Here is a 16,874-nt window from a genome sequence, read left to right as displayed (position 1 = left end):
TTTTGTGTTGCTGTTGTTGTCACTCTGTCATCCAGGTTGAAATGCGGTGGCACGATCACAACTCACTGCAGCCTCAACCTCCCAGGCTCCAGTGATCCTCCCACCTCAGCCTCCCAAACAGCTGGAACTGCAGGCATGTGCCACCACACCTGGCTAATTTTTTGTAGCGATGGGGCCAGGCTGGTCTCAAACACCTGGGCTCAAGCAATCCTCCTACTTTAGTCTCCCAAAGTGCTGGGATTACAGGTGTGAGCCTCCGTGCCCAGGTAAGCCTGTTTTTTTGACCACTGTGTTATTTATCTCACATTACAATGTTATGTCTAACTCTCACTACTCCTCTAAGTTAACATTCCACTGCCCTGTTCCTCTTTATGGTAAAATTCCTCAAAAGGGCTATTTATACTCCAGGTCCTCCATTCTTCTTTGAACCCCTCCAGTCAGGCTTTCACCTCCCACTGCTTCATTAAAATTCCTCTGATCCGAAGTCACCACAGCTAAATCCAATGGTTGGGTCAAAGTTTTGATATTATTTGATGTAGTTGATCACTCCTTCCTTCTTGAAGCACTTTTTCTGCTAGAACATTACATGCTCCTGCTGGGCGTGGTGGCTCATGCCTGTAATCCTAGCAATTTGGGAGGCCCAGGCGGGTAGATTGCTTGAGGTCAGGAGTTTGAGACTAGCCTGGACAACATAGTGAAACCCCGTCACTACTAAAAATACAAAATTAGGCGTGGTGGTGGGTGCCTATAATCCCAGTTACTCGGAGGCTGAGGCAGGAGAATTCTTGAACTTGGGGTGCCAATGTTGTAGTGAGCCGGGATTGCACCACTGCACTCCAGCCTGGGAGACAGAGCAAGACTCCTCTAAAAAAAAAAAGAGGGGGTGGCAGATGGAGACAGCAAACCACCATGGCATGTATGTACCTATGCAACAATCCTGCAGGATGCAGGACGTGCACATGTACCCCAGAGCCCAAATACAATTTAAAAAAAAAAAATTACATGCTCCTTATTTTCTTCTCTTATAGATTTATCTCTATGTCTTGGAGTGCCTCGAGGGCTTAGTCCATGGACCGTATCTGTTCTGTTTATTTGCTAAATTCACATAAATTCCATCTATATACTAACTCCCAAATTTCAAGCCCAGGCCTCCCTCTGGAATGTCATCTTCATCCATCTATTTGCCTATTTGACAGACATCTCCAACTTAACAGCTCAGAAACGCTCCCCCTACCCCTCCCAAAGTTTTCCCATCTCAATAATGGCAACTCCATACTTCATTTGTTCAGGCCAAAAATATTAGCCTTTTGTGACTTAACTTTCTCTCACAAAGCACATCCTGTCTCTCAGTAAATGATGCTGCTGCCTTTGCCTTCAGGATCTATCTAATAATCTGACCACTTCTTACCACTACCACCACAGCCATCCTGGTGCCAATCACCATCAGATCCCACCTGCACTATTTTAACAGTTGGCTGACTGGGCTCAGACTCCCTGCTACTGCCCTTGACCTGCTCAAGTGTCTTTTCAGCCCAGCGGTTGGCAAGCCTATGAGGCATGTAAAGCGTATGCTATCATTGCTCTATTCAGAACCCTCTGGCGGCTTCCTCAGCCACTCAGAGCAAACCCTGAAATCCTGCGTGGCTTTTCTCACTTTCTTCTCCCGCTTGTTTGCTTGACCCCAAGCACATTAGCCTCCTTGTTCCTTGAACAGTCAAGGAACATTCTTCCTGCCAGTAACCTGTAGGCTTGCTTCTTCACTTCCTTCATGGTTTTGTTTAAATGCTACCTACTCTGACAGCTCTTTTGTTTTGTTTGGTTTTGTTTTTTTGAGATGGAGTTTCACTCTTGTTGCCCAGCATGAAGTGGAATGATGCAATTTCAGCTCACTGCAACCTCCACATCCTGGGTTCAAGCGATTGCCCTGTCTCAGCCTCCCAAGTAGCTGGGATTACAGGTGTCTGCCACCACACCCAGCTAATTTTTTGTATTTTTAGTAGAGACTGGGTTTCACCATGTGGGCCAGGCTGGTCTTGAACTCCTGACCTTAGGTGATCCACACACCTCAGCCGCCCAAAATGCTGGGATTACAGGTATGAGCCACTGTGCCTGGCTGTGACCACTGTTTTAAAATTGATACCTCCCCCACTCCCTTATGCCTCTTTTCCACTTTATTTTTCTTTGTATCATTTACCACCTCTCACATACTTCATGTGTGTATCTCTATGTATGTATAATATAAACTATATACATATATAAGCACATATATGTTTATTTGTTTATTCTCCATCTAGAAATAAGCTTCAAGAGGACAGGGATATTTACTTTCTTTGTTTCCTGCTGACTTTCTTAGCATCTAAAATTGTACTTAGTACAGAGCAGGCACTCAGTAAATATATGTGTTTTGAATAAATTAATGAATCAACAAATGTCTATTAAACATTCAAAACCTTGTTGGGCAGAATCTTTGACAAAGCACTGTAAATACAATGTCCTAGTCCCTGCATGTAAGAATTTTCCAATTTAGTGTAGGCAACAGACCTATAAAAGTTTCACAAGGAAAGAACGTGTGGGGAAATAGTAATGATATTCACCTGGGAATGAAATTACATAGCTTCTGACTGAAACCTTGACGTTGAGGGTGAATTCTCTCCCAGAGGTAGTTAATGTTTGATTCCTACCTGTGTCTAGGATTAAGAGAGCAGGACAGAGAGAGGGGCACCTGGGAAGTCACGCACAGCCCTCCCCAATTATGAATCCTACTCAGGCATGGAGTAAAATGTCCACATGAGCTTAAGTGTGAATAAGAACTATTTCTTATAAAATGTATTAACTAGTAAGTGTTAATAATTACAGTCTGGCGTGAAGAATAGATCTAACTTACACTTTTGACTTTTGTTTTACTTTTTTGGATTTAAAAATATCTTTAATCTTAAAAGTTCTTTTAAAAAATTGCCTAACTTTTTGCATGCTTTGTAAAAAGAAAGAGGCATCTTTCTTTTTCCTATTACAATATCTAAAAAACAAGCTTTGTGAGAATGCAGTCTTAATTTTGCAGGGATTTTGGCATGTGGTTATATGCAAATACAAAGAGTCCAAATACGGATGTATTGCGTTATTTGAAAAATCCCCTTCAGAGACATATTTGCATATGGAGACATGATTTCTGCAAGTGAAAACCCCAGAGGTTTGCAATACCTGGAAAATCCTGTGCTCTTGAAACAGCCTTCAAGGACCTTTGAGCAACTGATTTCTGAACTTCTTAGGTTGACTTTTTGGCTTATGTGACTCCAATATGACTTTCAACAAAAGATTTGTGTTCCGAAAAAATGGTTTTAAACAATGCTTAACTAACAGCCTATTTTTCTTAATTTATATTTTTATTTTAGAATGCTTTTAACTTTATCAACATGATTAGCCATTGAGAACTTTCTCTTTATTTTTGTTTGATATGTACGGTGAGTAAAGAACGTCCTATATTCTCAAAGGGAACGAGTAAGAGAGAGTTGAATAAAATGATGAATATTGAAGAATGTAATTAACAAGACAAGAGTTTGCATTCCTGTTGTATCAGATTGGAGCTATTTTGTAGAATTGGATCTAAATGAAGTATACATTTTATGGATGCTAATAATACTCTTTAGTGATGTTTCTATTCATAATGTATCATCACTAGAGAAAAGCTACTAAGGTTGCAGTGTGAATCACCAGTTGGAAAAAAAGAAAACATTTCGTTTCCAGTCCAGAAGCAATCTATGCATGTAGGCAGTATTCATTTTAACAGTCTGGGTCAGTTTTTTACTATGAACTTCTGCCATTAGAAAGATGCCTTTGACTAATCTAGCTTTCCTTAGATTTGGTACAAACACAGAACTGTCTGCCCCAGTCCGTGTTAGAGAACTTAAAATCCCAGTTCATTTGGCATCCGTTCATTCATATTCCAGCTGAATCTCAGAAACGTGCCTTAGGGAGAGCATCTGATATTGGCAGTTTCTCAGCTAAGTCACAGGACGGGACAGCACAGAGTCATGGCGTAGTGCACTTTTAAAAGGGAAATTGAGAAACTAAAAAAAGAAAAATGGAGAATGGAATTTATGGAAAGTATGGAATGAAAAGCTGACATTCCCTGGGACTTGAAATGTTAACTCTGGATTTCCTTAATTGCTACAAACTATGCCTTTTCTATTGTGGGAATCGTTGCAAGCTAGAACATGTTTATACCTTTTTAGGTGTAAATATTTTATCTGAGACTCCTGCTACTATTAACACCAGATGGATCTTCCAAAAGGTGAATTTTTCAATCTTTGCGTCACCTTTTCAGAAATCTTAATTGGTCCCATTGCTTTCAGAACAAAGTTCAGTTCTCATGCTAACACTCAGGGCCTCTGTCTGTCAAGCAGCAAAAATGTATTGAACATGTACTATATGGCTAAGCATGTTTCTGGAGATACAAGGTAACATAGAGACCTCCTGGAGCTTGTTTACCTTTTTTTTTTTAAACATGAACGCTTGTCTCCAAGCATTCTCGTGTCCCTTTAGCCCTCTCATGTCCCCTTCACTGTTTCTGAAACAATTCCGCATTTGACAGACCCTTTTCTATTCCTTTAGCCTAGCGAAACCTTGCCCCACACCACTTCTGTTGCAAAGCTAGGTGGTATTTGGTTACCCCTTCTATCCTTCCCTGACTGTGGTAGTCCAAAAAATCATTTTCCCTCATCACTGTTGTTAAATTATATGCATATGTCTTATCCCAAAGTTTCAAAGGGTAGAGGGAACGATTTTATTTTACAAAAGAAAAAGGAAGAAGCCTGTTCTTTAAATATTCATTACTGTGAATTTATATGATACAGTATGCCCAATACTCTGTAAATATTAGCCAATTAATTTTCTTTTCTTCCTCCTTTTTGTTTTTTGAGGCAGAGTCTCACTCTGTCACCCAGGCTGGAGTGCAATGGTGCAGTCTTGGCTCCCAGTAGCCTTAACCTCCTGGGCTCAAGCTATCCTCCCACCTCAGCCACCCAAGTAGTTAGGACTACAGGTGCATGTACACCACAAAAGCTGGCTAAATTTTAAATTTTTCATAGAGATGTGGTTTTGCCATGTTTCCCAGACTGGTCTTAAACTCCTGGGCTCAAGCGGTTCTCCCCCCTTGGTTTTCCAAAGTGCTGGGATTACAGGTGTGAGCCACTGCACTCAGCCTCAATTAATTTTCTAATAGAAAAAGTAGAAACCTAAACTTTCCCTTTGCTGAAATTTGATATTTAGAGTTCTCTTGTTGGAATGTTCATTTTGAGAATAGGAAGTGTTTTAAAGATTAGAGGTGTTATAATTGATTAGCAGGCCCAGGGAAGAGCAAGAAGATTTATTATATGTTTTAGATGGGACTGCAGGGACATTTGTTATTGAGAAGTTTGAGATTGTTCAGTGAGGCTGTTTTGCCTGAAGTTGTGTCATAGGTCAATGGCAATGCCACTACTAAATACATGTGTTTCTATATTCACCCAGAGTCCCATGGTAATGCTCTGTTTTGAGTAAGAACTTTTCTCCTTGGAAAGCAGGACAGTCTTCAGGGCTCTGAGTCATTCATTTGTCTTGTTTACAATCTGAAACTCTAGTGATTATTTTTTCCTCCCCAGGATACTGTACTCTATCTAATACGTCTTTAAAATTGGCCTCTCTTTAGAAGTACTCAGCTTTAGACATGGCATGGCTCAGGCTCCTGAAACTACCCCTCCAGAAAGGCTTCCCTGGTGTTCTCATCTTTAGTTAGAGGCCTGTCTTCATGCTCAACTCACACTTGGAACGTACATTTTACTATGTTTCTGGCACATAGTAGATACTCAACAAATGTTTGAACTGCACTGATTTGCAATATTTCTCTTAAGAGCTTGTAGAAATAGCTAAATAAAGTGTTTTTTAAAAATGTGCCTCAACCAAAGAGGTAGACTATCTCATCAGAAAGAAATATATTAAAATAACATTACCACATTTGGCTCATATTTTTGCTTTGTAAAGGCTTCTTTTTTAAAATGATAAGCTATCTAAAACATATATTGGCATTTGGATAGTCTTTGCCTCTTTGTGAAAATCATCTCTTCAAAGAGATGAGGAATGAATATATTCTTGCCAGAACTTGAAATATGGAGGAAGGGCAAAGACATTCCAACTCAGTGATGTCAGATGTTTTATTCTAGCTATTTTTCTTTCCTTACAGCCTAACCATGCATTCAAATAGAACTGTCATTCTAGCACTTTGGGAGGCCGAGGCAGGAGGATCACTTGAGGTCAGGAGTTTGAGACCAGCCTGGCCAACATGGAGAAACTCCATCTCTACTAAAAAAATACAAAAATAAGCCAGGTATGGTGGCATGCACCTGTAGTCCCAGCTCCTCAGAAGGCTAAGGTGGAGAATCACTTGAACTGAGGAAGCAGAGGTTGCAGTGAGCTGAGATCGTGCCATTGTACTTCAGCCTGGCAAACGGAGTGAGACTCTGTTTCCAAAGACAAAGTGTGTTTCAGAGTTCAAAGGTTATTAATTTCTTAGGGAGTTGCTATATCCATTATAATATTTGAAATCAAGCCAGCAGAAAGGCAGTATCTTCTGCCTTAATATGGCATCCCCTCTGCCCACTTCTGGTTCTACAGGCCTTTGCTGGAATATTCAGTTTAACGTCAACTTTATGGTCCCACTGGGGCTATGAGTAAATCCTGAAAGTTGAAAGGGTTCACAATATGAAACCATTACTGGTCCTCTTTCTGTGAGCTAAAAATTGACATGATAGACATTATTAGTGCCACCAGAACTTCCAACCCTCTATTTCATTATAGAGGATTCCATTTCCCTGCCCTTTCAGGTTAGATGCCCCTCTGTGTCTCTTCCAGTGAGAAACACTGAAAAGCCAGGGCACAGTTCACCACATGTTGACAGGGGGCTGCCTCAAGATCAAAGCAGCCTGAAATACTGAGCCACCACATGGAGCACAGTTTGCTGGACTCTCAGTGCCCTTCCCGGGAGCAAAAAGTAAACTTCTGCTATGTGAAACCACTGAGATTTTGGTGGTGCTTGTTACTGCAGCATAGCTTAGTCTATCCTGACTGATATACACAAGTTCATATCTTGAATTCTGTTACTCTATCAGCTTCCACATATTCGTGTGTGGCAGGATGAAAGGGTGCTAAGCTCCTAAAACTCCTTATGGTGGCATGTCAGGGGTCCCCCATGGCCACCCTCAGATAACAGTGGGTTTTTATCCACAGACCTGTATCCAGGATCCTGCATTTTTTAGTTTCTCTGGAAGCTAAAGTTCTGAAAGGATGCCGCTGTCACCATCAATATCCCAAAAACACATTGTTAATTTTAGTGCTCAATATTCCAAACTGGGAATACTATCATAGGAACAAGACCACCTTTTCTGTCATTTGCTTTCTTTCTCCCCACTTTGCCTCAAAGTACACTTTAAAATTTAGAAGTTGTGCAGAAAGGCAATATAAATTTTCACTTGAAGAATCCTGTTAAATCAAGGCACCACAAACACTCATATACTTTTAGTACAGCTTTAAGATGTTTATGCAAAACCTTAATTGAATTATTTAAAGCCTAGTATCCTAGTAAAACATTTCCCTGATTTTTCCCAGATACTAGCTTTTAATTTCTCAAAAATGTTCAACAGCAAGACAGAAGGGAACAAAACACCATTCCTCAAATCTTCAACAACTGAATCTAACTGTATTACAAATGAATAATAACCACACTGAAGGGATGAGGAAGAAAAGAATCTAAGCCACTTTGGAACACACAGCATCTTAACTGGATGTGCTTTTGTGCTAAGGACAGAAATAATTATTGTGTTCTAATTTTGTTAATGTGTTTTTCACAGGAATATGGGTTGGCAATTCTGAAAGTACTTTATCTGCATTGTAGAGTTAAACAAGTAAATATGTTATCAATAATATTGTTCAAGAATCAAGTTACAAATGAGGAAGGATTGAAATATACCTTGTGATGTTGGATTAGAATCAGAAACATCAGAATAAATTCTTGTTATTTAACATATGCACATACAGATAGAGAAAGAGAGATCCATGGATTGGTGTACATAACTATATTTCCTTGCTCTGTTTTCTTGGAGTGCCTAGAAGCAATGGAACCCTGGCCACAGTGAGCAATTCTAGCACTGAGATTGAGCTTCTATATACCATTGTCTAACAAAGGCACCAGAGATCATTAGAAAAATAATTCTAGTCATGGGAAGGGGGAAATACTAAATGAGCCTGGAGCACCTTGTAGCACCAGAAAACAAGGAGATACTCACAAAAAGATAGAGCTTGTCAAAGGAACACAAGAGTCCTGCTGTGGTAGTTCACACATGTAATCCCAGCACTTTGGAAGGCCAAGGAAGGTGGATTGCTTGAGCTTGAACCTAGGAATTTGAGACCAGTTGGGGCAATGTGGCAAAACCCATCCCTACCAAAAAAGAAAAACACACACACACACACACACACACACACACAAATACAAAAATTTGCTGGGCATGGTGGTGCAGTGCACACCTATAGTTGCAGCTATTTGGGAGGCTGAGGTGGGAGAATTGCTTGAGCCTGGAAGATGGAGGCTGCAGTGAGCTGAGATTGCCCCACTGCACTCCAACCTGAGTGACAGAGTAAGATCCTGTCTCAGAAAAAAGAAAATGGGGTAAAAAAAAGAACACAAGAGCCAACCTAAATGGACAAAGCTAGAACAGTTTTAGCAACAAAATTGTTAACAATAGTACTAGATTTTAACCTGTAGGACAAAATAAATATACATGAGCCTACAGATATAAACAACTGGATGAATAAATAAATAAATAAATGTAGGAGAAAGGACAGCTGTTTCTTACAGAAGAGTTCATGAGCATAGAAGGAACAAGGGAAAATAGAAAAATCACTCACTATTAAGCAAACATTGTAGTAATAATTGTGATAAATAAGATCCACTGGTGGATGCAAACATTAGTGGCTCAGATCCGAGGAGAAGCAGGGTATTTTCATAATCTCAAAATATCTCCCCCCAAATATTTATTAATTATACAGGGAAAGATAATTATATAGTAGAGACCCTGAAGACACTCCCTTCACCAAGTGATCAAAATAAACATTATTTTTGATAAGACATACCTATCCTAAACCTCTTGATATTATGTGCTGATAAGGACAATATAATTTACTGTCCCGAAAGACAAGGGAAGACTGAGGAACCTTCACAGATTGGAGGAGACTAAGTAGAAGGAACAATTAAATATAAGATGAAAAATTGGATAGGATTTTAGAACAGAAAACCGGCATTAGTGGAAAACCTCGTGAAGTTAGAGTAAGGTTTGCCGTTATCACTGATTCTGATCATTGTGTTGTGGTAAGATGTCAGCATTAGCAGAAGGCAGGTGAGTATATGCCAAATGAGTTCAAAATAAAATTTATAAATTAGAGGAAAGTTAAAGGTATAAATAAGAGGAAATAAAACATAAGGTACACAAAACAAGTATTTCAATAAAAGTACAGTAAATAATTCTTTGTTTCTTTATATTTCAGCAGAGCGACTTTCAAGCAGCTGGCTGGATGTTCGTCATATTGAAAAATATGTAGACCAAGGTAAAAGTGGAACAAGAGAATTACTTTGGTCCTGGGCACAGAAAAACAAGACCATCGGTGACCTTTTACAGGTCCTCCAGGAGATGGGGCATCATCGAGCTATTCATTTAATCACAAACCATGGTAAATGCTGATTCTTATAATGTGGCTCTTAATCTGTAATAGGAACTGTAATTTGTAAATTTGAATATTGCATTTTATCCAAGACATTGACTCATGCTGTGTGTCACTTATTCCTTACCTGTGGCTTTTATCTGGAAGGGACTTTCCAGCTTCACATTTTCTTGTGACACTTTCTTCCCTTTTCACTTAACTTATACAGCATATTTCTTTCTACCACTTTATAGTTTTGTCTTGTTTTTTTTTACATTTACCTTTACTTACAAACTACACTTTTTAAAATGTTTCACTTTTATGAGTTAATAGAATCAGCTCTCTGTCAAAAACTCTGAAACTCTTTGAGTCATAAACATAATTGGAATCACAGTATTTAAGACACAGATCATGCTATTCTTTGTTTTACTATATAAGTTAAAAACATAATTGCATTTCCCCCTATATTTAATATTTTATATTATACCTCCAGAATAATCTTGGAGACACAGACCATGCTATTCCTTGTTTTACTATATAAGTTAAAAACATAATTGCATTTCCCCCTATATTTAATATTTTATATCATACCTCCAGAATAATCTTGGATATTTCTTTTTTTTTTTTTTTTTTGAGACAGAGTTTCACTGTTGTTACCCAGGCTGGAGTGCAATGGCGTGATCTCGGCTCACCGCAACCTCCGCCTCCTGGGTTCAGGCAATTCTCCTGCCTCAGCCTCCTGAGTAGCTGGGATTACAGGCATGCGCCATCATGCCCAGCTAATTTTTTGTATTTTTAGTAGAGACGGGGTTTCACCATGTTGACCAGGATGGTCTCGATCTCTTGACCTCATGATCCACCCACCTCTGCCTCCCGAAGTGCTGGGATTACAGGCGTGAGCCACCGTGCCCGGCATGCTTTTATCTCTTTTATATTCACTGCTGCTGCTTTTACACCACAGGCTTTAACCCTGCCTTACTTGTTTACTACTCATTTCACAGTAGCCTAATTCTTCCCTTTGTTTATCTACTCTCTTTCTGATGCTGTGTCATGCCTTATATTTAGAACAACCTGATCAATAAAGCCTATGAAGTTTTCTCCATTTATTCTTTGTCAGTGAAATAATCTAACATCACCTGTTCTGCTTGTTTCACTTAGATGTATTCATTTCAACAATAATGATCTTGGGTCTTACTTTACAGACCCGAGGCTGGTAGGTTGGAAACTCTTTTGAATCAACATCTTTATTCTTGGCTCTTTTCCTACGGTCATGTTTTTAGTTTTGTGTATTTGCACACATGTTTTTTGGTAATGTATTTAGTGCACATGAGCCTTTGCACACACACAAGGAATCCTGAGATATTTGTACCAGAAAACTGTGGCGTCACATTGACTTTTATTTTGATTTTTCCTATTAATGGGATATTAGTTCCTAATAGACTTTCACCATTATATTATTTACATAACTTGGCTAATCACATTTGTCTTTGCACATGTTTCTTCACTTAGTTTAGTGCAGCAGAATTCTTCACTGTGAGGTTGACTGAGCAAATGACCTTCAGTGAGTCCCTAGGAAATGTAAACATAATCCTTTTTATTATCTGGGGCTTTCCCAACTACCGAAACCACCCACATGGCTTATTGTTCACAATATAAACTTAAGCCCGTTTAATAGGACACACAGGTATGTTTTATACTTCAGTGTTCTGGAATACATTTCGGAGTATATTTTCACTCTCTAGGTTGTTTATTTATGCAGCAGAGAAGAATTTGGACTGTAGGTAGACAAAAATTCCACATCCTTGGTTGACTCTTAAGTCTGTTGCACATGCAACATTGATTTTTTTTTTTGATGGAGATTAGCTGATTGGTAAAAAGACAATTATTTACTGCCCTAGTACAAAGAGATAGGTAAATCTGAGGTGAAGAGGAGGATAGCAGCTTACTTCTTTACTAAATAAAATAGCATTATTTAATTGTAATTGATGGAGTTGGGTATTTTTTGAATTAAATAATAATTTTGAAAAGGTTGATTATGTAGGTTGTTAAAAGGGAAATGTGATGATTTGTTGGAAGCATATGTGTAGCTTGCTAAACAGAAGGTTCCTATCACAGCTACTCACTAAATTAGGAGTTGGAGATCCTAACTGAAGATGCATAAAATGATTTAGTGTTTATGTGCTGCTACCATGGACAGATTTATCAGTTATCTAAATAATCAGTTCTTGGCCTCCTTTCCTTGCAATTTTGTTCTGTTTTGTGGAACTATTTTCATTTTAGAGGAATTTGGGACTTTCATATTCCAACCTCCATGCATTACTTTGTAGATTTGGATTTTCTTAGTCTTATTGAAACGGGCCTTTTATTTCCTCCCAGGTGTTATTCCTGCGATTCAGGTTGTTGCTGCTAGGTGGTTTCTTCACATCAGTAAAGCATTCTCTCAGATATCAGGACATAACCAAAATTGTTCAAAAGACTAGAATCTCTGTTTATTGTAATTATATTTCTGGTATGCATGTCCTTATGAATCACATTTTGCATTTATATTTCAATGATCAGCAGTTGTTTTCCAGTTTTGACACAAAATCCACAGCTTTCTACTGGCTTCGTTTTTTTTTTTTTTTTTTTAAAGCCAGTCAAATTTAGCAGTAGGGGGTTGTATACCAACTTTAGTGACACTAATGTTAATAAGTTCTGATAACCCACTACCATCGGACCAGCCTCTACTGGCTTCTTAAGAGAGCCATTTTCAATCTTTCATTTTATATGACAATGAAGTATTATCTCTCTTTTCACAAACAGCAAAAGAATAATGACTTTTAGTGCCCATACAGCCCCCAGATCTCACATTTTTCTCTACACAAATTCAGTATGTTTGTTATTTCTTCTTCTTGCCTACTTGCTCTGGCTCAAACCTTTAGTATGTTGAGTAGAAGCGGCAAGACCAGACATCCTCATCTTGTTCCTGATCTTAAGGGGAAAATAGTTCATCTTTCACCATTAGCAATGTTAACTGTTGGCTTTTTATCAAATTGAGGACATTTTTTTTCTGTTGGCAGGATTTTATCATGATAGGGTGTTGGATTTTGTTAGATGCTTTTTTGTCATCTATTCAGATGAACATGTGGTTTTTGTCCTTCATTCTGTTAATGTGGTGTATTACACTGAATGATTTTCAGATATTAAACAAATCTTGGATTCCTGGGATCAATCCCATTTGGTCATTGTATCTAATCCTTACACACTTCTGGTTTCAGTTTGCCAGTATTTTATTGAGGAATTTTGCATCTATATTTGTAATAGGTGTTGTCTATTGTTTTCTTGTAAAGTCTTTATCTGGTATTGGTATCAGAATAATATTGGCCTCATAAAATGATTTGAGAATTGTTCTGTCCTTTTCTATTCTAGAAGAGTTTGTGAAGGACTGGTGTTAATCTTCTTTAAATGTTTGGTAGAATTCACTTGTGAAGCCATCTGAACCTCGGCTTTTCTTTGTGGGAAGTTTTAAAATACAAATTCAATCTCTTGTTATGAGTCCACGTATATCGTTTATTTTTACTTGAGTTAGTTTCAATAGTTTGTGTCTTCTTAGAAATCTGCCCATATCATCTAAGTTATCTGATTTTTGGCATATGATGATTCATAATATTCCTTTATAATTCTATTTATTTCTGTGAGGTCAGAATTGATGTCCCCTCTTTTGTTCTTGATTTTAGTAATTTGTGTCTTTTCTCTTTCTTGATCAGTTAAGCTAAAAGATTGTCAATTTTATCAATCTATTAAAAAAAAACTTTGGTCCCATTGATTTTTTTCTTTTTAAAAAATCCTTTATTCTGGCCAGGTAAAGTAGCTCACACCTGTAATCCTAGCACTTTGGGAAGCTGAGGTGGGCAGATTGCCCAGTTCAGGAGTTTGAGACCAGCCTAGGCAACTCAATGAAACCCAGTCCCTACTAAAATACAAAAAATTACCTGGGTGTGGTGGTGTGCACCTGTAGTCTCAGCTACTTGGGTGGCTGAGGCAGGAGAATTGTTTGAACCCAGGAGGCAGAGGTTGCAGGGAGGCGACCGAGATTGCACCATTGCACTCCAGCCTGGGCAACAGTATGAGACTCCATCTCCAAAATAAAATAAAATTCTCTATTTCATTTATTTCCACTCTGATTTTAATTATTTCCTTCCTTTTGCTTGCTTCAGTTTAGGTTGTGCTTCTTTTTCTAGTTCCTTAAGGTGAAAGTTTAGTTTACTGATTTGATGCCTTTCTTCCTTTTTAAGGTAGGCATTCACAGCTATAAATTTCCCTTTAAGGGGCTTTTGATGCATCCCATAACTTTTGGCATGTTGTGTTTTCATTTTCATTCATCTCAAGGTATTTAATAATTTCTCTCATGACTTCTTTTTTAACTCATCGGTTGTCTATGATTTTGTTGTTTAATTTCCAGATATCTGTGAATTTCCCAAATTTTCTTCTCTTGTTGATTTCTACTTATACTACAATATGATCAGAAAATATACTTTGTATGATTTCATCCTTACACATATATTTGAGGTTCATGTAATTGCCTCAGGTCAGGTCTGTTCTGGAGAATGTTCAATGTACACTTGGGAAATATGTGTGTATTTTATTTTTGGATGGAATGTTCTATAGATGTCTCTTAAGTCTAGTTGGTTTATAGTGTTATCAAGGAAGTTTGTTATTAATTGGTTATGGTTTCTTGCTAGTTTTCTAGGCAAAATAATTTAAGAAACACTAGAAGATAATCTAGAAAGAAGAAAGGTAAAAGATAAAATGAAAGTTTTCTAGTCTGAGCCAAAATGTTAGAAATGACAACAAAATATGGCAGGATTTTAATATTTTGTAGGAAGCTATATAAATTACCTCAATCCAGACAGCCCTCTACCAGATAGAAGTTATAGTCGACATTTGGGGTGGTAAGTATTTGTGATTCACACACACACACACACACACACTAATACTTTATGGCACAAGATGATATAAAAAGTAAACTAACTGAGAAAGATATAATACCATAATTGTAACATTTAAAAATATATGTGCAAGAAAGCTGATAACAAAACCGGGTGCTGTGGCTTATGCCTGTAATCCCAGGACTTTGGGATTACACTTTGGGCTGAGGTGGACGGATCTCTTGAGGCCAGGAGTTCAAGACTAGCCTGGTCAACATGGTGAAACCCCATCTCTACTAAAAACGCAAAAAAAATTAGCCAGGCGTGGTGGCAGGTGCCTGTAATCTTGGCCACTTGGGAGGCTGAGGCAGGAGAATCACTTGAACCTAGGAGGCAAAGATTTCGATGAGCCGAGATCGGGCCGCTGCACTCCAGCCTGGGTGACAGAGTGAAACTCCATCTGGAAAGAAAAAAAAGATGATAATAATGTTGTGTTTTTGAAAATTCTCTTCTTTGTACTTTAATATTTTTAATGTCTAACAATAATTTATTATTTACTTGTTTATTATTTAATTATTTAAATTATTTTAAGCTATTAATTATTATATTAATAATAAATTAAGGCAACTACTTATGTTTTAAGTGAACAAAAGTATGTTTGTATAATATTTGTTCATTAGAAAGCTACTTCACAAATATAATACCTCACAAATAATACTTGCACAATTTTATTTTAAGTATTCCTGGGAGCGAAACTAGAAATGAAGATGGCTATCAAGATATTTATTTTCAGAGTCCGAAAAACATGTTTATTAGGGACATACAATTGTTTTGTATCTACTGTCTTGTATTTCTCTTTCAGGAGCAGTCTTGTGTCCTTCAGAGAAGAGTTATCAAGAAGGTGGATTTCCAAACATATCTTCCAAGGTGGAGTATGTGTGCATGGAAAACGAGCCTTGAACTTTGTGGCATGTATAATCGAGCATAAGGAATGAAATTAATCATCAGAAAAATGCTGAATTTGCAGATACTTTTTAAAACCAGAAATGCTCTGGTTCTCTCATTATTGTTTATTTAGTTGAGGATTTAGGAAATTAGAAATTTATAAATATTTGAAAAATTAAGAGCTTTCTCCTCTCAGTGATCTGTCAGAGATGAGACTGAGAATTACTAAGAATGCTGTGATTTATACATTTGTCTTAACTCAGCTTTTAATTTTCCTTTTTTGGTTGGTGTTTTGCATGTTGCTGTTAGTTTTTATTAGAGCAAACTAGCAGTGATCATTTTTATAGCATTAGGAGTAATCTAAAATTGACTCTAACTGACTGTGGCATTGAAACTTGAGTTTTTACTGTTGGTATGAAAGCCTTAAATATATATGGCTATGAATGCTATTAAATAAAGTGAAATAACTTTGATTTCTGCTAGCTTTCTCCTAAATTATGTTGCACTCTGTTGCACTGCATAGTCCCCAGGGAGCTTTGGATTTCTATTGAGGGCCTGTTCTTTCTAGACTTATGAAATGGAATTACTTTAGTTTGTGTTTCTTCTCTTAGGAAACAGCCAATGTCACAGTGGATAATGTTCTTATTCCTGAACATAATGAAAAAGGTAAGAAAAACACAGTTTTTTTCCAACAATTTTTTAAAAATCATACTTTCATTTAAGTGAATTGAGAGGGAGAAATAAGCAATAAACACTAACTATTTATATTCAGATTCAGTATAAAATTCATAGATATTAAAATAAATTCAATTTGATTGACACTTATAGTTCCAATAGATGACATATTGTTATGTTAGGGCTCCATTGGCTAATGAAGAACGCAATTGTGGTCTCTTCACACAGGAGTATGTTTTAGTTTTCGGTAGTAAAATTTGCTACGGTTGTGTGTCATGGGAAAACATTTCTAAAATTATGTTGAGTTTTATATAGAAATGCTCACAGCAATTGCAGAAATCTTTCAAGATGTTTGTAGAGCAATGCTAAAGGTCAATATGAAAATACAGTTATTTTCCAAATAAACTTTCCTACTTTATTAAGGAAGAATAATTTAGTCCCACCTGGGATCATTCTGATAAATTTTAAAGACTATTTAAGGCTGTGTTGCTTAACCTTTGCCACTAGATCTCATGCTTCTCTTGTTGAAAAAAGAAGTAGAAAAGTTAGATAAAGCTTTGGCTCTTCAACAATAAGGTCTAAATCAAACATTAAGTATCCTCTGAGAGGATTTTGTTTTAGCTATGG

At 37.5% G+C, this 16,874-nt stretch overlaps 1 protein-coding gene across 4 annotated transcripts in view; it reads left to right on the top strand.

The window, feature by feature from the left end:
- The window catches only part of IRAK3 (interleukin 1 receptor associated kinase 3), a 56,728-nt gene that overhangs the window by 4,268 nt on the left and 35,586 nt on the right, over nt 1-16,874 (top strand). For 2 of the 4 annotated variants that reach the window (XM_078338043.1, XM_035256182.3), the window contains exons 2-4: nt 9,571-9,750; nt 15,490-15,554; nt 16,184-16,238. In XM_078338043.1, the coding sequence (XP_078194169.1) occupies nt 9,571-9,750; nt 15,490-15,554; nt 16,184-16,238 (300 nt within the window). Of the gene's footprint in view, nt 1-9,567; nt 9,751-15,489; nt 15,555-16,183; nt 16,239-16,874 lie in introns of all 4 variants that reach the window. The other 2 variants (XM_035256183.3, XM_035256181.3) reach the window with 1 other exon arrangement.

The sequence above is a fragment of the Callithrix jacchus genome, chromosome 9 (genome assembly GCF_049354715.1).
Source record: "Callithrix jacchus isolate 240 chromosome 9, calJac240_pri, whole genome shotgun sequence".
NCBI classification, from domain to species: Eukaryota; Metazoa; Chordata; class Mammalia; order Primates; family Cebidae; genus Callithrix; species Callithrix jacchus.
The sequence above is the reverse complement of the archived record's forward strand: the minus strand, read 5'-3'. Positions and strand labels throughout refer to the sequence as shown.